We start from the raw sequence: 25,261 nt of genomic DNA, 5'->3' as shown, positions 1-25,261 counted from the left end.
GTGAGGAACTGAAGTCTAACTGCTAAGGGACATGGGAGTGATTCATCTTGGAAAGTTTTTTAGCCCCAAACTTACCACAGTTTCTACTAACATCCTGACTGCTGTTTATGTGTACTACTTTAACTTCATTTATAATAAAACATTGCTTTAGATTCTGAAATAAACAGTAATAAAAAGCTTGAATCAATATAAAATTAGGCATCTAAAAGTAAACTGTAAGTTTCCACTGCTAATATATTTAAATCAATAGAAAGAAATCCCAGTGTTCACTCTTCCCAGTCCTTAAATTAGTTAACTAAATTGTATTGATGGTGAATCAATACCTACTACAAAAGGAAATCATTAGTGAAGGTGCTATTTAAAGATAGCTAATTGATCAACACACAATGAAGAGATATACACTCCCATACTCTCTCCATATAACATAAGAAATGCTTTGGTTAACATTTCTCTCAGATGCCTAGTAGTTTACTTGGAACAATACCAATAATTATTAATAAATCCATATGCACATACAAAATAAATATTTGAATTCTGATTTATTAATGGTTAGAGACAGAAGCTTTAAAATACATAGTCCTTAAAATATAGATTTGATATTTATATCGACAAAGAAAAATTATATTAATGATATAATAAAGCAAAAATCTAATCATTTTTATCAAAAAGGTAGGAAATTTTTTAAAAATTATTTATGTACTCTAATTTATTATACATGACAGCAGAAAGCATTTCAATTCATAGTACACATATAGAGCACAATATTTCATGTCTCTGATTGTACACAAAGTAGAGTCACACCATTCGTGTCTTCATACTTGTACTTAGGGTAATGATGTCCATCTCACTCCACCATCTTTCCTACCCGCATGCCTCCTCCCTTCCCCTTCCTCCCCTTTGCCCCATCTAAAGTTCCTCCATTCCTCCCATTCTGCTCCCCATCTCCATTATGGATCAGCATCCACACATCAGAGAAAACATTCAGCCTTTGTTTTTTGGGGATTGGCTAACTTCACTTAGCATAATATTGTCCAACTCTATCCATTTACCTGCAAATGCCATGATTTTATTCTCTTTTAATGCTCAGTAATATTAAAAAGGTAGGAAATTTTAATCTGAGTAGTCAAACATACTAACAGTACATATTAAAATGAGTATAGAACAACCACTTTATAATTTAGATATTTTAAATGTTTAGAGATCTTAATTATTCCATGATCTTGACTGTGATACAATTTAATAGAGTAACATTTACATTTACCAAACTTGGTGTAAAATTGTATTTTGATCAGGTTTTTTTTTAAATTATTTTATTGTTGGTTGTTCAAAACATTACATAGTTCTTATTATACCATATTTCACAGATTGATTCAAGTGGGTTATGAACTCCCATTTTTACCCCGTATACAGATTGCTGTGTCACATCAGTTATATTTCCATTGATTTACAAATTGCCTTTCTAGTGACTGATGTATTCTGCTGTCTATCCCATTCTCCACTGTCCCCTCACCCCTCCCCTCCCCTCCCATCCCCTACTCTCTCTCCATCCCCTCTACTATAAATCGTTTCTTCCACTTATATAATTTTTCTCCTACTCCTCCTTTCCTCTTATATGTAATTGTGTATAACCCTGAGGCTCACCTTCCAGTTCCATGCAATTTCCCTTAACTCTCACTTTCCCTCCCGCCTATCATCCCTGTTTAATGTTATTCTTCTTCTCCAGCTCTTCGTCTCTACCCTGTCCTTGATTACTCCCCTTATATCAAAGAAGACATTTGACATTTGTTTTTTAAGGATTGGCTAGCTTCACTTAGCATAATCTGCTCTAATGCCATCCATTTCCCTCCAAATTCTATGATTTTGTCATTTCTTATTGCAGAGTAATACTCCATTGTGTATAAATGCCACATTTTTTTAATCCATTCATCTATTGAAGGGCTTCTAGGTTGGTTCCACAATCTTGCTATCGTGAATTGTGCTGCTATGAACATCGATATAGCAGTGTCCCTGTAGCATGCTCTTGTTAGGTCTTTAGGGAATAGACCGAGGAGGGGAATAGCTGGGTCAAATGGTGGTTCCATTCCCAACTTTCCAAGAAATCTCCATACTACTTTCCAAATTGGCTGCACCATTTTGCAGTCCCACCAACAATGAACAAGTGTACCCATTTCCCCGCATCCTCGCCAGCACTTGTTGTTGTTGGATTTCTTAATGGCTGCCAATCTTACTGGAGTGAGATGGTATCTTAGGGTGGTTTTGATTTGCATTTCTCTGACTGCTAGCGATGTTGAGCATTTTTTCATGTACTTGTTGATTGATTGTATGTCCTCCTCTGAGAAGTGTCTGTTCAGGTCCTTGGCCCATTTGTTGATTGGGTTATTTGTTATCTTATTATCTAATTTTTTGAGTTCTTTGTATACTCTGGATATTAGGGCTCTATCTGAAGTGTGTGGGGTAAAGATTTGTTCCCAGGATGTAGGCTCCCTGTTTATCTCTCTTATTGTTTCTTTTGTTGAGAGAAAACTTCTTAGTTTGAGTAAGTCCCATTTGTTGATTCTGGTTGTTAACTCTTGCGCTATGGGTGTCCTATTGAGGAATTTGGGGCCTGACCCCACAGTATGTAGATCATAGCCAACTTTTTCTTCTATCAGACGCCGTGTCTCTGATTTAATATCGAGCTCCTTGATCCATTTTGAGTTAACTTTTGTGCATGGCGAGAGAAAGGGATTCAGTTTCATTTTGATGCAAATGGATTTCCAGTTTTCCCAGCACCATTTGTTGAAGATGCTATCCTTCCTCCATTGCATGCTTTTAGCCCCTTTATCAAATATAAGATAGTTGTAGTTTTGCGGATTGGTTACTGTGTCTTCTATTCTGTACCATTGGTCCACTCGCCTGTTTTGGTACCAGTACCATGCTGTTTTTGTTACTATTGCTCTGTAGTATAGTTTGAAGTCTGGTATCGCTATACCGCCTGATTCACACTTCCTGCTTAGCATTGTTTTTGCTATTCTGGGTCTTTTATTATTCCATATGAATTTCCTGATTGTTTTATCTATTTCTACAAGAAATGCTGTTGGGATTTTGATTGGGATAGCATTGAACTTATACAGAACTTTTGGTAATATCGCCATTTTGATGATGTTAGTTCTGCCTATCCATGAGCAGGGTATATTTTTCCATCTTCTGAGGTCTTCTTCTATGTCTCTTTTTAGGGTTCTGTAGTTTTCATTGTATAGGTCTTTCACCTCTTTTGTTAGATTGATTCCCAGGTATTTTATTTTTTGGGGGGATATTGTGAATGGAGTAGTTGTCCTCATTTCTGTTTCAGAGGATTTGTCGCTGATATACAGGAATGCATTTGATTTATGCGTGTTGATTTTATATCCCGCCACTTTGCTGAATTCATTTATTAACTCTAATAGTTTCTTTGTAGACCCTTTTGGGTCTGTTAGGTATAGAATCATATCGTCTGCAAATAGTGATAATTTAAGTTCTTCTTTTCCTATTTTTATGCCTTTAATTTCTTTCGTCTGTCTAATTGCTCTGGCCAGTGTTTCGAGGACTATGTTGAACAGAAGTGGTGAGAGAGGGCATCCCTGTCTTGTACCAGATCTTAGAGGGAATGCCTTCAATTTTTCTCCATTCAGGATGATGCTGGCCTGTGGCTTATCATAGATTGCTTTTACAGTGTTGAGGTATGATCCTGTTATCCATAATTTTTCTAGAGTTTTGAACATAAAGGGATGCTGTACTTTGTCGAATGCCTTTTCTGCATCTATCGAGATGATCATATGGTTCTTATTTTTAAGTCTATTGATGTGGTGAATAACATTTATAGATTTCCGTATATTGAACCAGCCTTGCATCCCAGGGATGAATCCTACTTGATCATGGTGTATAATTTTTTTGATATGTTTTTGAATCCGATTCGCCAGAATTTTATTGAGGATTTTTGCATCTAGGTTCATTAGAGATATTGGTCTGTAGTTTTCTTTCTTTGAAGTGTCTTTGTCTGGTTTAGGAATCAGGGTGATGTTGGCCTCGTAGAATGTATCTGGAAGTTCTCCCTCTTTTTCTATTTCCTGAAATAACTTGAAAAGTATTGGTATTAGTTCCTCTTTAAAGGTTTTGTAAAATTCTGCTGTATACCCATCCGGTCCTGGGCTTTTCTTAGTTGGTAGTCTTTTGATGATTTCTTCTATTTCCTCTATTGTTATTGGTCTGTTTAGGTTGTCTATATCTTCCTGACTCAATCTGGGCAGATCATGTGACTTAAGAAATTTATCGATGCCTTCACTATCTTCTATTTTATTGGAGTATAAGGATTCAAAGTAATTTCTGATTATCTTCTGTATTTCTGAAGTGTCTGTTGAGATATTGCCTTTTTCATCCCGTATGCTAGTAATTTGGGTTCTCTCTCTTCTTCTCTTCGTTAGCATGGCTAAGGGTCTGTCAATTTTATTTATTTTTTCAAAGAACCAACTTTTGGTTTTGTCAATTTTTTCAATTGTTTCTTTTGTTTCAATTTCATTAATTTCAGCTCTGATTTTAATTATTTCTTGCCTTCTACTTCTTTTGCTGTTATTTTGCTCTTCTTTTTCTAGGATTTTGAGATGAAGTATGAGATCATTTATTTGTTGGTTTTTTCTTTTTTTAAGGAATGAACTCCAAGCAATGAATTTTCCTCTTAAAACTGCTTTCAATGTGTCCCATAGATTCCGATATGTTGTGTCAGTGTTTTCATTTATCTCTAAGAATTTTTTAATTTCCTCCTTGATGTCTTCTATGACCCATTGATCATTCAGTAACCTATTGTTCATTCTCCACGTGGTGCATGATTTTTCCTTCCTTCTTTTATCGTTGATTTTCAGTTTCATTCCATTATGATCAGATAGGATGCATGGTATTATTTCTACTCCTTTATATTGTCTAAGAGTTGCCCTGTGACATAATATATGATCTATTTTTGTGAAGGATCCATGTGCTGCTGAGAAAAATGTGTAACTACTTGATGTTGGGTGGTATATTCTATATATGTCAATTAAGTCTAGGTTGTTAATTGTGTTGTTGAGTTCTATAGTTTCCTTATTTAACTTTTGTTTGGAAGATCTGTCCAGTGGTCAGAGAGGTGTGTTAAAGTCTCCCATGATTATTGTATGGTGGTCTATTAGACTCTTGTACTTGAGAAGAGTTTGCTTGATGAACGTAGGTGCACCATTGTTTGGGGCATATATATTTATGATTGTTATGTCTTGTTGGTGTATGGTTCCCTTGAGCAGTATGCAGTGTCCCTCTTTATCCTTTTTGATTAATTTTGGCTTGAAATCTATTTTGTTTGATATGAGTATGGACACTCCTGCTTGTTTCCGCAGTCCATATGAGTGGAATGATTTTTCCCAGCCTTTCACCTTCAGTCTATGTATATCTTTTCCTATCAAATGCGTCTCCTGTAGGCAACATATTGTTGGATCTTGTTTTGTGATCCATTCGACTAGCCTGTGTCTCTTAATTGGTGAGTTTAAGCCATTAACATTTAGGGTTATTATTGAGATTAGGTTTGTTCCTCCAGTCATATTTGTTTATTTATGTTACTAAACCTGATTAGTTTTCCTCTTTGGTTACTTTCCCCCCTTTACTGTCCTATCTCCCACTGATGGTTTTCAATGTTATTTTCAGTTTCCTCTTCCTGTAATGTTTTGCCAAGGATTTTTTGAAGAGATGGTTTTCTAGCTGCGAATTCTTTTAACTTTTGTTTATCGTGAAAGGTTTTAATTTCATCTTCCATTCTGAAGCTTAATTTCGCCGGATACACGATTCTTGGTTGGAGCCCATTTTCTTTCAGTGTTTGAAATATGTTATTCCAGGATCTTCTAGCTTTCAGAGTCTGTGTTGAGAGATCAGCTGTTATCCTGATTGGTTTGCCCCTAAATGTAATCTGCTTTCTTTCTCTTGTAGCTTTTAAAATTCTCTCCTTATTCTGTATGTTGGGCATCTTCATTATAATGTGTCTAGGTGTGGATCTCTTATGATTTTGCACTTTTGGCGTCCTGTAGGCTTCTAGGATATGGGATTCTGTTTCATTCTTCAAGTCTGGGAAGTTTTCTCGTATTATTTCATTGAATAGATTGTTCATTCCTCTGGTTTGGAGCTCTGTGCCCTCCTGTATCCCAATGACTCTTAAGTTTGGCCTTTTAATGTTATCCCATATCTCTTGGATGTTCTGCTCATGGTTTCTTAGCAGTCTTGCTGAACTGTCTATGTTTTTCTCAAGTTGAAATACTTTGTCTTCATTGTCTGATGTTCTATCTTCTAAGTGATCTATTCTGCTGGTAGTATTGTCAATTGAGGTTTTAAGTTGGTTTATTGCTTCCTGCATTTCTAGGATTTCTATTTGTTTGTTCTTTATTACTTCTAGCTCCCTGTGAAATTGATCTTTTACTTCCTGGATTTGTTTCTGTAGTTCCTTGTCAATGTGATCTTTCATTGTCTGATTTTGCTGTCTCATGTCTTCCTTGAGAGTCCAGATCATCTGAAGCATGTATATCCTGAACTCTTTATCTGACATTCCATCTGTTGCAGCTATTACCTCTTCTAGGGTTGAGTTGACCTGCATTGCTTGTGGTCCTTTCTTTCCTTGTCTTTTCATGTTGCTTGCGTTTCTTTCTGCTTCGTGAAACTGTTGTGTTTTTGAAATTTTTCCCCCTGTTTATTTTTGTTGCTCTTGTATATTTGGGATATCTCTCTTGTAGGGCGGGTAGTGGCTGTGATCCTCCTCTAATCAGGGTGATCTATATACTACGCTGGTTGGTCGTAGGTCTGCCCGCCCTGCGGGCACGGGTGGCTGCTCTACTCTGCCCCCACTCTAATTGCGGTGACGTTCCTACCACGTCCTCGGATCGTTGGTCCTGATCCGGACGTGGGCAGCAGCTCTTCTCCACCCCTACTCCAATTGATGTGACGTGTCTACCACGCTGGTCGGCCTCCAAGCCTGTTCCGCCAGTGGGTCTCAGATCTGCCCACCCTGCGGGCCTGGGCGGCAGTTCTGCTCAACCCCCACTCCCAGTGGGGGTACCTAACTGCCTCTCCAACGGGTCTCTGGGCTCCTTCCGGACGCTGGCGGCGGCTCTGTTCAACCCCCACTCCAACCAGTGTGACGTGACTGCCTCGATGCTACTCGTCCACCACACTGGCAGGCTGCCGAGCCTGTCCTGCCAGTGGGACGCAGGACTGCCTACCTTGCAGGGTCAGACGGCAGCTCTTCACGGCCTCTACTCCAAGTGGGTTGACTTGGCTACCCTGCCGTCGGGTCGCTGGTCCTGTTCCAGGCATGGGCGGCTACTCTCCTCGGCCCCAGCTGCAGTTGGGGTGTCGCGATACCACACCGGCGGGACCCTTAGCCTGCTCTGGGCATAGGAGGCAGCTCCACTCTGCCCTCCAGGCCCCCGCAGTACCCAGCAGGACCCGGACCAAGAAGCAGTCCCTGTCGGATCCCCAACCCTGAGCCAGAGCCGCTTTGGGAGCCAGGAGCCGGTCTCTCCGATCCCCGCTACTTTCTGCTAGGAGCAGGCTCCTCAGGGCAACCGCCGCGGGTTCCCCAAACCCAGGCCAGAGCCGCCCCGGGAGCCCAAGCCTGGCCGCACCAGACTCTCCCTGCTAGGTGCCCAAGCCTGGCGGCACCAAACTCTCCCTGCTCGGTGTACGCTCCCCTTGGAGCAGAGTCTAAGACGCACTTCCCGTGGGCTCTCCAGCTCCGGGTCAAAACTGTTCCAGGAGACAGAGTCCCGCTGCCCCTCGTCGCAAGTTTCACTTGTGGCTGGCCTCAGCTCGCGGTCCCCACAGGCTCCGCGGCCCTGGGCTCAAGCAGCCACGAGGGCCAGAACCCAGCCTCTCCGATCCCTGCCACACTCTGCTCGGAGCAGGGTCCACAGAGGTACCCCAACCTCAGGCCCAGGCGGCCCCCGCCCGGACCTGGCAGCTCCAACCTCTCCCAGCTCAGTGTACGCTCAGACAGGGGCAGGGTCAAAGACACAGTCGCCGCGGGTTCCGTAGCCCCGGGCCAAGAAGGATCTCCCGCCCTGGGCCAAAGCAACCCGGGGAACTAGAATCTGGCCGCTCAAAGCCCGGCGCCCGCCTTGCCAGGGGTGAGGCCTGAAGAGTATTCTCCTCAGAGTTTCCAATCCCGAGCCTGAGCGATCTGTCTGCGCGACGCAGGCAAATACCAGCCTGGAATCACCTGTTCTGTAGTTGAATGAGCTGAGATCAGTAGAAAACAGGGATGATTGCGTCAGCTCTCCATGATGGCGGCTGCAGTTCTCCTGCGTGTTCCGACCGGTGTCGGGAAACGAACTGGACCGATTCTCTCCTGTATTTCAAAGCTGGAATTCAGCACTCAGCGCGGCCAGTGTGCCACTGGCAGGAGCCTGCAGAATCCGCTTCGCTGTAATCCCTCTCTGGTAACTCGCGGCTAATTAACTCGGGCGCGTCCCAGACTCCATCCACGGGGCGGTCCGCCGACCAAGTACTCTTGATCAGGTTTTTTTTATTTTTCTTTTTGGGTACTGGGAATGATTGAACCCAGAAGCACTTAACCACTGAGCCACATTCCCAGACCTTTTTAATATTTTATTTAGACACAGGGCCTCGCTGGGTTTGAACTCGCAATCCTCCTGCTTCAGCCTCCTGAGCCACTGGGATTATAGGCATGCACCTCCATGCCTGGCTTAAACAGTTGTGAATATAATATTTTGTTAACCACTATCACAATTAGGACACATTATCAACAGTCCCCTCATATTCCTTTGCCAAGTCCTGGCCTCTGGCAAACAACATTTGCTTTCTGTCACCACAGAGCTTTGCATTTTTCACTAATTTCATCTAATAAAAACAATCTGTGGTATGATGTATGAAGCTCACAACTTCTTTGCCTAACCTCTTTGCTTAGCATAGCACTTTAGCATTGTCTTTGTGTTGCTGCATGTGATTAGTACTCAGTTCATTTGATTTCTGAGTAGTAAGTATCTCATTCTATGAATGTACAAACTGTTTATTCATTCACAGTTGAAGGTCATCAAAAATGTTTCCAGCGTGGACCTGAAATAAAACTGCTATTAATATTTACTTAAAAGTGAAAGTAGAGGCTGGGGTTGTAGCTCAGTGGAAAAGTATTTGCCTAGCATGTGTGAGGCTCTGGGTTCAGTTCTCAGCACCACATACAAATAATTAAAATAAAGGTTCATCAAAAACTAAAAAAATATTTTTTAAAAAAGTGAATGTATATCTATATCTTCACTATCATTGATAAATACCTAAGAGAACTGGAACAATATACACTATGTATATATGTAATTTTATAAGAAAACTGGAAGATTGTTTTTCAAAGTGTCTATACTAATTTGCACTCCTACATGGTTCTAGAGTGCCTAAGCTACATATCCTTATTAACAGTTCAGATCATCCTTTTATTTTCTTTCTTTTTGTTCTTAACTACATTTGTTACTCTTTAAAGCAGAATGTCCTTTTATATTTTTGGAAATTAGGTTTATTAAAGAATAATTAACATAGAATAGATTCATAATTCATTCTTTTTCCCCTATTTTTACTGGTGCACTGTAATAATATATGTAATTATATGTAATTGTGAAATTCATTCTTTTTAGGCATAAATAATGCAATGGGTTTTCCATACATACACAGTTGTGTGATACCAAAACGGTTACAATGGAAAATTCCCATGATCCCAAAAGGGTCCTTCATGTTCTCCTTTATGCTCAGATTTTTATAGGCTATTGTTATTTTCACTTAGTACAAAATATTTTCTAATATCCCTTATAATTTATATGTAGGCTCTTGCTTTATATAGAGTGTGTTAATTTCTAAATATCCAGGGATATTCAAGGTTGTTGTTTTTTTTGTAATTGATTTTTGGCTTATTCCATTGGGATCCGAGATTTTGATACTTTTAACCTTACTGAGATTTGTTCTAGGGTTCAAAATATGGTCAACCTGACTAACATTCCAGGTATGCTAGAAAGGAATGCATATGTACAGTTGGGTACAATGGTTTAAACATGATAAGTTGACTGATAATGTTCTAGTCTTCACTATTCTTGATGTTTTTGTCTACCTGTTCCCTCAATGACTAACCAAACAGGGAGAAGTTGTCTGTATTTCATTCCAGTTCTACCTGGTTTTGTTTCATGAATATTGAGGCTCTATTCAATGTATATAATTTAGGGTTGTTTCTTGGTGAATTGGCTTTCTTGTCATTGATACGTCATTCTTCTCTCTGATATTATTCTTGTTTTAAAGTTGTCTTTGGGTCTGGGGTCATACCACAATGGTACAGCATTTGCCTAGCATGTATGAGGCACTGGATTCAATTCTTAGAACCACATATAAGTAAATAAAAATAAAGGTCCATTGACAACTAAAAAAAAAATTTTAAAGTCATGTTTGTTTAGTATTTGTTATGGGTTGAATTGTATCTTCCCCAGAATTTCTATGTTGAAGTCTAACCCCCAGTATCTCTGAATGTAAGCTTACTTAGACACAGGATATTTAAAAAAATAATCAAGGTAAAAAGAATTTATTAGTGTGGGCCCTAATCCAATAAGACTGATGTCCTTCTAAGAGGGAAAACTGGCCAGAGAGACAGACAGAGGGAAGATGATATAAAAGACATAGGGAGAAGACAGCTAGTTACAAGCCAAGGAGAGAACCTGGAGCAGATCCTTCCCTCACATCCCTTAAAAGCAACCAACACTACTAACAACTTGATTTTGGACTTGGAGCCTCCAGACCTGTGAGACAAAACACATCTATTGTTTTTTTTTTTTTAATATTTATTTTTTAGTTCTCAGCGGACACAACATCTTTGTTTGTATGTGGTGCTGAGGATGGAACCTGGGCCGCACGCATGCCAGGCGAGCGCCCTACCGCTTGAGCCACAACCCCAGCCCACATCTATTGTTTAAGCAACCTCTAGAACTGTGAGACGATACATATCTAGTGTTTAAGCAACCAGTTCTGGTACTTTACATTGATAAATGTAGTAAACTAATATAGTAATTATATGATAATTCCACCTTCTTGTTTGTTTTTGTTTTAATTTAGCAGTGACAAGGTATACTTTTTTTTTTCCGATTTTACCTTTATCCTAATTGTGTCTTCATATTTAAAGTGTTTTTTTTTTGGGTTGCCATTAATGGTCATTTAGATTTATTTGTATCTCAGCTATTGTTAATAATGCTACAATGAGGGGCTGGGGATGTGGCTCAAGCGGTAGCTCACTCGCCTGGCATGCGTGCAGCCCGGGTTCGATCCTCAGCACCACATACAAACAAATATGTTGTGTCTGCCGAAAACTGAAAAATAAATATTAAAATTCTCTCTTTCTCTCTCTCTCTCTTTAAAAAAAATAATGCTACAATGAACATGAGAGTGCAGATAAATCTTCAATATACTGTTTTCATTTCTGTTAGAATCATACCCATAATAGGACTGCTGAATCATATGAAAGTTTGATTTTTAACATTTTTGAGAAGTCTCCATACTCTTTTCCATAATGATTGTACAAATCTATAATTACACAGAATGCAAAAGTTCCCTTTTATCCACATCTTCTCCAGCTCTTGCTATCTTTCATGTTTTTGATGAAGGCATTCTAAAGGTTTAAAGTGCTACCTCACTATGGTTTTAATCTGCATGGCCTTGATAATTAAGTGATTGTCAATGGTTTTTTCATATATCCATTGGCCATTTGTATATCTTCTTTTGAGAAACATCCGTCCAAATCCTTTACTTGTTTTTCAGTTGGATTATTTGTTCTGTTAACTATTTAGTTGTTTGAATGTCATATTGGCTATTACCCTTGCCCAGACTTATAGTTCGTAAATATTTTCTGCCTCATCTATAGGTTGTCTATTTACTCTGTTAATTCTTTTCTTGATTGAGCAGAAGGTTTTGAGTTTGATATAATCCTATTTGTCTATTTTAGTTTTTGTTGTCTGTGCTTCTGGGATCTAATCTAACACTTGGTATTCTCTCCCTTTTTCATTTCGGCCATTACAATGAACATGTAATACATACATTTTTTAATGGAAAAAGCAAATGCAAAAATGAACCTTTCTAACTTGAGTTAAAAAAAAAGGATTTTTTTTTAGGGGAGAGAGGAGGGTAGCAGAATACAATAGACACTAGTATGGCCCTATGTATAAACGTGGCTGTATAACCAATGTGATCCTGCAATCTGTACACGTGGAAAAATAAGATTACGTACCCCATTTGAATCAAATGTACGTATGTCAAGATCATTGTAATGTTTTGAGCAACTAATAAAAAATTTTAAAAGAAGAATAGATAAACACACATACATACACAATATTTATATCATGGTACATATTTAAAAACATAGTAACTTTAAAATATGAAAATTAAAATTTTCTATCTAAGAGATAAAAAGTATATTTTGCATATGCCTTTATCATGGTGCTGGGAAAGTCTAGTGAATTCTATATTTAGTGATAATCTGCTGAGTACTGACTCTGTGCTATACACTCTACCATTCATATATTACAATTGAATTGATATGAAATAAAACTTAATACCTAATAATCATCAATTACTATGAAACATAATACAGACATTCATTTCAAAATAAGTAAGAATATTAATAGAGATTAATTTTAATAAGAGTATTAATAGTTAATGAGAATACTAATGAAGATTATTTTCCACATTTTCTTATATAAAACAGTACCTGGTTTGAGGTAATCCAAAACTGGTTCCAATACCAACACGAGGTAGATAGTTAACCACTTTCTTTACTGTTGCAGGGTCTGGGAAGTTGAACATTACAGCAACTATGACAAATAATTTTTTAAAAATTAGAACACAATTTGATGTCCTTTTGGAGAAACTGACTTCTTGATCTAATGGAATAGTTACACTACATTCAATACAATCCTCTATTAAACACAATTCTCACAATGTTCTCTTTATTATACTGCATATAAAGTTTTAGTTAATATTCCAGAAAGGATATTCATTTTACTTCTGATATTTCTTACCAAAAAAGGTTCTTTCTCTAAATACTATCAGGAGTTCTAACAACTGGTGTTACATTTGTGTAATATGAAAATGAGATTACCTAGCTACAATTTTTAATTTACAAAATTGAATTTTGATGAGTCAAATTTATTTCTATGAATTACTAGAAAGAACTATTAAAATTCAATTTTACATAGTTAACCATAGAACACTAAAAGCTACACATACAGCTATGAAATCATCATTTATTTATTTATTTCCAATAATGAACAGCTTAAAAATAATTCTCTTTACAATGTTTACATGTTGATGTTTCATAAGTTCATGTAATTCAGAACAATTTGGGGCCTAAAGGAAAATTTTCCTCTATGCTTAATATCAAATTTAAGAGCCTTTTAATACATGTTTGAGAATATCAAGAAGCATCTATCAATATATAAACATATTCAATATACCAGATGTAAGTTTACAAGAGCCTTCTATATCTTATCCACTTTAAACATGAAAACAGTCATAAAATCAGGAGACTGTAGAAGATATTAATGTTATCAGTCTTGAGATTTTAATTTTATGTTAATATTACATCAGAACCCTATGTAGACCACAGTGCTCATACAGAAAGTGGTCCTTCTTCTCCATCTGTCCTGAAAAGAATACTTCAGGCCAAAAAGAAAATATATGTTGCGTTTTTAAATACTGGCATTACTAACTACTCATCAATCATTCACTAAGCACCCTACAAAATATTTAGTAACGTCATGTACCATTTAAATAAGCTTTCCTTATATATTCACTACTGTATTGAATCCAGGGGTAAAACATGAAGAAAAATCCATCATAGGTTATGGCATATGACCAAGGCCAGCAGAGAACGGCAAGAGAAAGCACTCACACAAAAGTAAGAGTGCATAAGAAATTTTAAGAAAGAAAATGAATGAGGATGAGCAAGTAATAAATATTGTAAGGCTTCAACTCCTTTGGGACATCAAGAATACAGACTGAACTAAAGTGTGAAACATTCCCTTGATTATCTGCCTTAGACAAATAATGTTTACATTAGGGAAAAGAGGTGTTTGTGGGGAGGAGGCCACCTAGGAAAGAGAAAAACATTTTTCCCTAAAGATATTTAGATTCCCTAAAGACATGATTTCAAGAGAAAAGATGTATGTATGGAATGTATACTGTTGTGTGTAGATTTTTAAAGTAACAACTTGTAGATTACAGAAAACAAAAACAAAAAAGAAAGCATCAACCTATATATATACCAAGTATATGTATAATAAATCACCAGATTTTATATATTTTCCCTTATATACCTTTACTAATACCCAATGATGCTTTTCCTTCAAATTAAACTTGTCCCCCTTCTTGTCTTAATGGATTTCACCAAGTTCCACTGTAAACCCACAAATAGAATTTTAGCTCAACTTTCAAGAATGATGTAATACAAAACAAACATGACAATTCAAGGTAATTTTCTGATGGTTCCTTTAAAAATAGCAATACATTAGACAGAAGATAAGATAAATGTATGAGTCATTTGATTATCTTCTCCTGCTCCCAAATGCAGCCACCTACCAGAAAGAGTTTAAGCATCTAAGTAATGCTGAAGATGTCAAAACTCTGCAACTGAATAAATGGTTAAATATGTCCCATATGTACACAATCCTGCATCAGTCTGTGATACAGCCAGCAAAGGAAAAGAAATTCAAATTATACTGTAAGTGATCAAGAGGATAGAGAAAGCCCAGGAAGATCCATGTGGTATTAAAAAAATGAGGTCAGTAGAACACTAGGTAGACTACAAAATCCAATCTAAATGGAAACAACATGATATATACAAAAATGAAATCTGAGAAATGGAATTTAGTTTTGTAACAACACACTTCTGAAACATATTACCTCTGTTTGCCATAAAGATCTCCAGGGCTGTATTTTGCAAAAGATAACGACGAGAAAAGATGGATCGTATCTCTGTGAACAGCCATTTTCCATGCAGCCCTTCAGTATATGCCAGGATCTAGTGAGGAAAAACATAACCCAAGTGGGTGACAATAGGAAGCTTTTTTGTTTTTCGTCTTTCCCCCAATTAAAATAGACTATTAAGAAAAGCAATTTCAAAGAACTCAACTAAGAAAATGTGTTTTAACTTACATGAAAGAAGCTTAAATGTAAAAGCAAAGTAACACTATAAAGCATATAGTTATAAATATATATTTCAGCTTTTAAAAACAATGACATAGTCTATTGCTTCTCAGGAAGTGCATATTATATTATTATTATTTTTTTTAGTCATGGAAAGTTTCAAATAAAACCTTAAAAAGAAAGAAAACTTCCAAAGAATGTCATACATGCTTCTGAATCACATATATACAAATTGGATAGTCACTTTTTACATACTTTCAAAAATAAGTTTCATAACTTTAAAAAATAATCACACATTTTGGGGCTGGGGCTAGGACTAGGGCTCAGTGGTAGAGCGCTCGCCTAGCATGTATGAGGTCCTGGGTTTGATTCTCAGCACCACATAAAAATAAATAAATAAAATAAAGATATTGTGTTCAACTACAATTAAAAAATAAATAATTTTTTAAAAATCGCACATTTTAAGGTCATATTTAAGGCAACTCATTCAGAAAACATAAAGACTAACTATAAAAGAGGTTAAGTATCATTTTGTCAGCTAAAGCTAAGTATAAACCTACAAATGAACTCAGCATAATCTCCCTATGGAATAGGTAGTTGTCAGAGTGACTTGTTACAATTCTTGTCATTCCATGTGACAGACACAATTGCTTAAAATGCTTTGCCAATTCAAAGTAATCTTGTCTTTAGTCCTAAGCCACTTTGTTGCCTCGTTACTCAAGTTTTATTTTTCAAAAAGATCATTTCAAAAGCTCAATTATAAAAGTGTTAAAAAGAAATCAGATTCAACATTTCTCCACACAGAAAATGAACATTTGCTATCAATATTTCATGAAAATCTACAAAAGTAAATTAAGTTAATTTCAGATATCACTTAAAAGTAACCACCATTTATTCTACATAAACTGACTTTTTCTTTTCTCATTTCCATTTTCCAAATCCTAACTGCAAATGAATCTATATTCTTTTGACATAAAATGCAGTTTCTTTGAAAGAAAAAAAAACCCCTTACTTCAGTATGTATTTCAATTTTTCTAGAGAAACAATTCTATTATTGGAACAAGAGGAGCTAAAAAATGGGTTCAACTCTAAAGTGCGGGTTTTTTTTTTTTTTTAATAAAGTGAAAACTTCAAAGGACGCAACAACTAATCATGCCCTCAATTTTGAAATTGGCAATAGAGAATTTCTACTACTCAGTTATACAACAAGTACCTGTGTAAGGAAGATCAAGAGAAATGAACATGCAGACAGAAGACAAAAATGTTAGTATTACTCAAGATTTTTTTTTTTTAACTTCTTATTTCAGCCTCTGCCTACAATGATCTTCTCCCAAATCTCCACATAGTTAACTCATTCTCACATTTAGATATCTACTCAGGTGTCACATCTTCAGAGAAGCCAAAAGACCTAAACTCTACTCCCTCCCCCAAATTATCAAATTTTCTTCATTACATTTACAACTATCTGAAATTATAACATTTGTTTGTTTATCTTGCCCCTTCTGCACTAATACGAGAGTAAGTTCAATCTGAAGGCTGGAGAAATAGATCAGTAGTAGAGCACCTGCTTAGCACTTTTGTAACCCTGGATTCAGTTCCCAGCATGGTCAAAATAATAATAATAATAATTTTTTAAAATTATCTTTAAGCTAAAACTGTAAATGCACTGTATGTTCACTGACTTGAAAAACATACGGCATTGGGCTGTGGCTGTAGCTTAGTGGCAGAGCACTTGCCTAGCATGTATGAGGCACTAGGTCAATCCTCAGAAGCACATACAAAAATAAAGGTATTGTGTCCATCTACAACTAAAAATATTTTTTTAAAAACAAAAAATAATGTGGTAAAAAGTAGTTATTTTGAACAATTAAATGAATTACAGTATAGTAACTTAAGTTCTTTATATGTTCTCAATTGATTTTCTCTGGCATATATGATAATTTGACAAAATTTCAAGCCATGAAAATAACTGAGAAAATGGCTATTTACATAAATATGCAGATTTCTGGATTCCTGGGAAAAACTGGAGTATCTGGCCAACCTAGATGTACCAAATGGTAACAACTGGCAAGCACTTTCTTTGTTTTGTTACAGTTTTTACATTTAATGTGAAATGAGCATTCAATCACTTACTATTATCTGCCTAGTTTCCATCTACACATGAGTTTGCCACTCTGGATTTATCATACTTTAAAGAAGCTAATATATGTTCAATAACACTTAAAAACCAATGAATTGTTACTGTATTCATAAGGAAAATGGGGCCCACCCATGTTAAATATTTAACAGAAAAGACCCCTGGCAACTTAGTAGCAGAGCCCAGCCTACTCCAAGGTTTTCTAATCCAAAAGCCCAGAGCTTCCATTAAAAAACACTGTAACATTTCTAAAGTATTATAGATTTGTTAAGCTAGAACCTAACTCACTGGAAATTTAATAAACACATTTGTTTTCCTGCACTTGGGTTAAGACGAAAGAGGAAAATCAAAAGAAAACAAACATTGAAGGATCCTTTATACTCTATGATATGCTAAGAATATTACACACTGGTGTGAAGATTTTACCTTTTGTAAGTACAGAGTTGTATGATAAGACCTGTTGCTCATAACAGTGATGCCAACCACTGCACAGTCATAATTGGTCAACTAAAATTTTAATTATATTCTATGGTCTTCCACTTATTAGCAGAACTAACCTTACTAAAACATACTTTATATATACAACCAGAGATATGAAAAAATTTTGTTGTATACATGTAATAAAAATTGTAATGCATTCCACTGTCATTTTTTTAAATCAATAAAAAAGAAGCAAAAAAAGATTTTTAATGTATTTTTAATGTACTGAACTCATTTTTTGATTAATCAAAAATTCAATTTTTATTCCATTCCTTTAAATTGTATTATTATTCAAAGATTGATTTTAAAATACAAGTGTCATAGTCATTTAAAATGTTTTGTTACCAAATGTCAAAAATATTTAAAACTACAAAAAATGACATGCTCCATGCACACACTACTCAATCTTATAAAATCCTATCATTTTGCCATATTATTGCATTATTTTCTAAAAAAATAATTAAAGTAAAACAGAGAGTGTCAAAACTCCAACACTGACCAGGTGCGGTAGTACACACCTGTAATCCCAACGGCTCTGGAGACTGAGTCAGGAGGATCCTGAGTTCAAAGCCAGCCTCAGCAAAAGCAAAGTGCTAAGCAACTCAGTGAGACCCTGTTTATAAATAAAATACAAAATAGGGCTGGGGATGTGGCTCAGTGGTCAAATGCCCCTGAGTTTCCCAGTACCCCCCACTCAAAAAGAACCTCCCATACATAACCCTTTCGGATCCCATTTTCCTCTTTTGTCACAGCCAATGAGTATCTTTATTTTGAGGTTCATTATTCATCAAGTAAGTTTTAATACAACCAGCAGTCACATTCATAAACAGTATCCAGCATTTCTCTGTGTATTTCCAAATATGAAATGAGTAGTATCATACCAAATGTATGACAGTGAGCTTCCAAAGTTAAATATAAGAAGGCATAGTGATATTTTCAAAGTCAAAGAAAAAAAGAAACAGGAGAAACACAAAATTACTTAGAACTCCCAAAGGTATCAAACATTTAAAACTTGTATAATACTGACCTATTTAAAAAAAATAATATAATATTACTATTATGGTCAAGACAGGGTTTAAAAGAGAATTGAAGAACATCTGAACTAAAGATTTACTACCTAAAATTGATAAAATAACATTTCATTAGGAAAAGGTGTCAGTACTGAAAAGCAGCTGAAGCCTAGTCTAAGCAAGAGGTTCATTTCTTATTGGAATAGTAGTATAGGCCAGGTCTATGGCTTCACTTCAAAGTCTCTAGAGTTCAATTAAAACTGGATTAGGTAGAAGCAGACCCTTCTTTGGGACTTTCTGTTCACTGAAACTCTACATATACTGACAACACCCTAGACAGAGGTCTAGCCCTCAGATGAATCAGTTGCTATGGAAACAGTATCATTACCATTGCTCTGCAGTTATGACCCCAAGTCTAGAATAGCTTGAAAGCTTAAGCCCACAGCACTCTCACAGAATGTTTACCACCCTGTTTTATTACTGTTAGTATGATTATTAGTGAATTCCACTTTCACTTTTTTTTTTATAATTTACCTCAATAAAACTGGTTTACGAGTTAAATGTTGAATTAAGTGCATTAGGAGAAAAAGAAATCGATATTTAATTTACATATATAATATGTATACTACATTTCTTTACATTACAAAAACATCTTTTAAAAATTATATAAAATTGTGCTTCCTAAAAAAGTATGTTATTTTTTTTCCAAATATACACATTTCTTTCTTCTATTCTACAATAGTATAGTATGAATACACAAGACAATTTCTTCACCATGTTACATTTATTCTTAGCTTAAAAGTAAAGCACTTTATCTCCCTTTAACCACCCATTTTGCAAAAGCCTATGAATTAATCCTAGTAAAACTCTTTTGTTTTTCTCGTCCTCATTAAAAAAATAGAAACTCACATTTATAACCCAACTAGATGATATCTTTGTTGACCAAATATCTGATATTTTTGAAAAATAGATTTAGAATGATTAAAGCCACATTTATTTCATTTAAGTAAAAAAAATGGGGGGGGGGGTGGCGCTACATTTAAAATGTTTCAAAATTCTCCTTAAAGGTAAAACTTTAAAAAGTGGGATAATATTTAATCCTCAAAATAAGAAGTATTTACATGGAAGACAACATTTAATCTCAAAAATAAGACATATTTACATGGAAGTCTTCATATATAGAATCAACAAAGAGTACTTAAAAAAATACTATTCTTGTGCTGGGGATGTAGCTCAGTGGTAAAGTGCTTACCCAGCATGGGTAAGAACCTGGATTCAATCCCCAGTACAAAAAAAAAAAAAAGAAAAAGAAAAAGAAAAAAGAAAAACAATTCTTAATGTTTAAAATTAGCATATTTTATTTTAAATAATTCTTAATTTCTGGAGCAGTTTTACTCTTTCAGACAATTCCATACTGACTTCTGAAGAAGTAGGTAATGAGATGAAAATCAGATGACTGATAACAAGAACAGTATTTGAAATTTCACAACAATTTCCAAATTATACATACATATGTGTACACACACATACACACACATATATATATATCAAGAAAAATAACTTAAACCTAGCATAAAAATGTAAACTAATCGTTTACCGTCAATTAAGCAATAGTACCTCTATTAGCAAACTCTAGAAAATATTCTCCATATCTTATATTCAGAGAATACAGTTATGAATTATAGTCACAAGATTTATAACTTTAATATGGGAAAACAGTTAATATTTGAAATATCTTTAAAATGAAAACACATGCTAAAAATACTCATATCAACTCAGCAGCAAATATATGCACAATTTTTATGTTTTACTGACAATAAACATAATTTCAACAACTTAAAGTAATTTTAATCAATTATTCAAAAATTATATTATTGGGCTGGGGATGTGGCTCAAGAGGTAGCGCGCTCGCCTGGCATGTGTGCGGCCCGGGTTCGATCCTCAGCACCACATACCAACAAAGATGTTGTGTCTGCCAAAAACTAAAAAATAAATATTAAAAAAAAAACAAGTTTAAAAAAATTATATTATTACTATTAATAATTTTATGTTTTGTTATATATAATTTTCTCTGAAACTTGATATCAAAATATAACAATTTATCCTATTAAATAATATTGAATTCTAGTTGGCCTAAGTACTTTTATTTCATCATCATCCACATGCTTTTAGTTTTAAGTCCTCAAAGATATATTTTTAAAGCAAGATACAGAGATCATTTTTTGAACATGAAAATGACTTGCAGTTGACTTAAGTGAATTTTAAGATGGTAATTTCATTATTAAATGTATACCCATGAATACCTAGAACGTCTCCTAGACTTCAACAAAAAAAGCAAAATAAAAATAAAATTCATGAATACTAAAAGAAATTACCTTTTAAATTAATTTCCAGTTGTTATTTAATTATTTTATCTGCATAGTATATTTCCTCCTGCTTACTAGTGCTATGATGTAGTATAATATTCTCCTTAGCATTTTCATGGGTGACAAATTCAATTAAACATATTCATTACTCTAATGTTCTACTTGGCAGGTTTAGTCAGCATGAAAAATTAAAAATATATAAATAAAATGCTATATGACCTTTGTATTGATTGGGCTAAAATGGCTTTAGACTGGGTGTGGATGATGGGGCAGTTGGGAGGGGCAGCAAGGGAGCACACAAACACACATACTCTTGTGTTTTCTCTTCCAATTACTGAGGGAGATGATAAAACCACAGCAAATGATGTATCAGCTCATTTTATCTTATCGCTTTGGGGCTAGGTGACAATGAAGTTCATATTTCACTGGCTCCCATTGAAGATTGTGAAAATTACTTGCCCTCATGACCTGAAATTTCACTAGAAGACAGAAATTTCTCTTCTGCAAAGTAATGCAATTTTTCAGATGTCAACCTTTAGCCCAGCTTTAAAAATTAATTTCATTTATATTAACCAATGATATTGATATTTTCACAGAACACTCTTTGATACATGAAGCACTGACTGGCAAATTGATGTTGCTTTAGATGGGTAGAACTATTTTATTTTAAGCTGCTGTGGCAGATTTATAGCAAACTGAAATTCCCATTTCATAATTTAATATTTGTGCAAAGTGATGCACTTTTAAGTCTGTGGCCTGTAAATAATTCAGACTCTTCACTTGGTTCTGTTTTATTTTCAATGTTCCTCATCTTAAAAATAATTTGCATTCTAAATTAAGCATCATAAAAGTCATCTGTTATTGAATTAACATTTAATATACATCTTAATGAGTCAAAAGCAAAATATAATAATGAAGGAAAAGAACAAAGAAGATATTAATCCATCTTTCAACTAATTTTTAATTCGATTTTTAAACTAAGACTATGGTATGATTTTTTAAAAAAGAAAACAAGAATCCAAGATATACCAAAAAGGGTATTGAGAAATAATATTACAGAATATGAATGCACTTCACATCTTTTTCATAGGAGCACATAAGACAAAGAGTTAGGTATTAAATTTGCAGAGCAATATCAGTATAAATTAGATAAGTTTCTGAATTAAAATTGAGATATCTGAATTTAAGTTACCTTTTAAAATATAAACATAACAAAAGTAAAAGCCACAAGGTCAATCTTATCTTGAACAAGGTGTGAAAGGTTCCCAGATATGGCAAACTGAAATACAATTAACCTGTACCAAAGAAAATTTTCAATATAAAATTCCAATTTGTTTTTCCCAGTACTGGGTATCGAAGCCAGGGGCACTCTACCATTGGGTTACATCCCCAGCCCTTTTTATTTTCAGACAGGGTCTCATGAAATTGTCCGTCCTGGCCTCAAACATGCAATCTTCCTACCTCAGCCTCTCAAGACTGGGATTACACGTATGCGCTACCACAACCAGCTAAATTCCAATATTTTGCAGTTAAAATCTTAACATTTTTTTTAACCTTTACCCAGTAAAGAGTTTCATCTAATTCAGAAAATGTCTGTAAATCATAATCATTACTAATACCCTTTCATTTTATTAATATGGTAGGCATAGACATGCATATGATTTTATGCTCTTAAAATTAGAAAAAGACCAAGAAAAACATTTCCCTAATTTAATTACTTTCTCCCCAAATTTTTAACACTGCTCTGCCTAACTTGCTTATAGTAAAAACGACTTTTGCATTTTTATGCTAACAATATGCATATTGTTTTTCTTCAAATATTTTTGTTCAGTTCTTCCTTAAATCCATGAGAGAAAAATGGGAGCACAAATTATACTTTATAATTTTTTCCATTGTGGTTGAAAATATTTCTAGGCACTTCTCAAAAACTTGTACAAGTAAAATGTATTGCCCCTGTGTTCAAGCTATAACGAATTTCTGCCTATTAGTCCATATACTGATTCTTAATAGTCATAAGCTTCCTATTCCTTAATATTTCAATTTAAACCTACATTACTAAAAAACTGACTAATTTTAAAAACAACCGAAGGACACAAACTAGTTTTTTTCTTGGTGCCAGTTCTTCCTTTCTAAACTCAATCTCAATTTTAAATTGATACCAAAAATCCTCCCTAATATGGGGGAAAAGGCACACTCATACATTGCTGGTGGAATTGCAAATTGGTGCAACCAAACTGTAAAATAGTATGAAGATTCTTTTAAAAAAATTTGAAATGGAACCACCATTTGACCCAGCTATCCCACTCCTTGGTCTATACCCAAAGGACTTAAAAACAGCATATTACAGTGATGCAGCCACATCAATGTTTATAGCAGCACAATTCAAAACTGCCAAACTGTGGAACCAACCTAGATGCCCCTCAATAGATGAATGGATAAAGAAACTGTGGTATATATACACAACAGAATATTACTCAGCAATAAAAGAGAATAAAATTATGGCATGTGCAGATAAACTTGCAAATAAATGGAGTTTGGAGAATATCATGCTAAGCCAAATAAACCAATCCCAAAAAACAAAAGGCCAAATGTTTTCTCTGATAAGTGAATGCTAATCCAGAATGGGGGTGGGGATGAGTGGAGGAACTTTGGATTGGGCAAAAGGGAGAGAAGGGAAGGGGAGGGGAGGGGAAGGGAGGAGGTATGGGGGTATGAAAGATGGTGGAATGAGAGGGACATCATTATATCCCTAGGTATATGTATGATTGCATAAATGGTGTGATCCGACTTCATGTACAACCATAAGTGAAAAATTGTGCTCCATTTGTGTACAATGAATCAAAGAGCATTCTGCTGTCATGTATAACTAACTAGAACAAATTTTTAAAAATACAAAACAAAATCCTCCCTAGGTATTTGACCTAAGTCTTCAAGTTTCGGTAACTTCAACTTACTTACTGAAAGATTACTTATTCTCTTTGAAGCAGATATAATATGAATTAGCCATTGGAAGTTTCTGAGTTGACTAAACCATTTAAATGAATTCAAGGGAAAATGTTTGTTTAATTTCAAGAAATTTCCTTTTTGTTATTCAAACAGCAAGGAAAAGAAATAAAATGCAAAATAAAAAAAGTCACATAGAACTTAATGCTATACACCTAAAATCCCCAGAAGACTTTTTCCTAATAATATGAAAACACTTTTCTACTTGAGTTCTTTAGTTTTCTGTCTCCTATTAAGTACTCATCTTATGTAGTTGGAGTTCATTATAAATGTATGTTTATATGTAGTTTCTTAACAGAATATGAATTTAAATATTGTGCCCACATTCAACTTTGGATAAAATCTCCAAAAAAGCTGTTTTATTAAATAACATAGAATTACAGAATACTATGAAAATAAGTTAAATAAGATTTTCAGGACTGGGGCTGCAGCTCAGTGGCAGTGCACATGCCTAGCACATTGTCAGGCACTGAGTTAAATCCTCAGCACCACATAAAAATATAACAAATAAGCCCATTTTGTTTATTGGGTTATTTGGGGTTTTTTTGTTGTCGTTGTTTGTTTGTTTGTTTTGTGTGTGTTACATTTTTTGAGTGCTATATATATCCCAGACATTAGTGCTCTATCTGATGTGCTTGTGGTAAAGATTTGCTCCTTTCTGTGGGCTCTCTATTCACCTCACTGATTGTTTCTTTTGCTGAGAAGAAGCTTTTTAGTTTGAATCCATCCCATTTATTGATTCTTGGTTTTAATTCTTGCACTATAGGAGTCTTATTAAGGAAGCTGGGGCCTAATCCCACATGATGGAGACTTGGGCCTACTTTTTCTTCCATTAGGCACAAGATCTCTGATTCAATTCCTAGGTCCTTGATCCACTTTGTGTTGAGTTTTATGCATGGTGAGAGAAAAAGGTTTAATTTCATTTTATTACATGTGTATTTCAGTTTTCCTGCATCATTTGTTGAAGAGGCTATCTTTTCTCCAATGTACATTTTTGGTACCTCTGTCTAATATTGAAAGGGTAAAGTTTCTAAGCTGGAAAGCTTGAATTAAAATGTAAAAGATTAGGT

The 25,261-nt window shown here is 35.2% G+C and overlaps 1 protein-coding gene across 5 annotated transcripts in view; it reads right to left on the bottom strand.

Annotated features, from left to right (window-relative positions):
• The window catches only part of LRBA (LPS responsive beige-like anchor protein), a 755,692-nt gene that overhangs the window by 202,478 nt on the left and 527,953 nt on the right, over window positions 1-25,261 (bottom strand). For all 5 annotated transcript variants that reach the window (XM_081304745.1, XM_081304743.1, XM_081304747.1 and 2 more), the window contains exons 41-42: window positions 14,953-15,070; window positions 12,761-12,863 (exon numbers count right to left, since the gene is read on the bottom strand). In XM_081304745.1, the coding sequence (XP_081160871.1) occupies window positions 12,761-12,863; window positions 14,953-15,070 (221 nt within the window). The remainder of the gene's footprint in view (window positions 1-12,760; window positions 12,864-14,952; window positions 15,071-25,261) is intronic.

Source organism: Spermophilus citellus (genome assembly GCF_964194105.1).
Source record: "Spermophilus citellus genome assembly, chromosome: 8".
In the NCBI taxonomy this organism is placed as follows: Eukaryota; Metazoa; Chordata; class Mammalia; order Rodentia; family Sciuridae; genus Spermophilus; species Spermophilus citellus.
The sequence above is the reverse complement of the archived record's forward strand: the minus strand, read 5'-3'. Positions and strand labels throughout refer to the sequence as shown.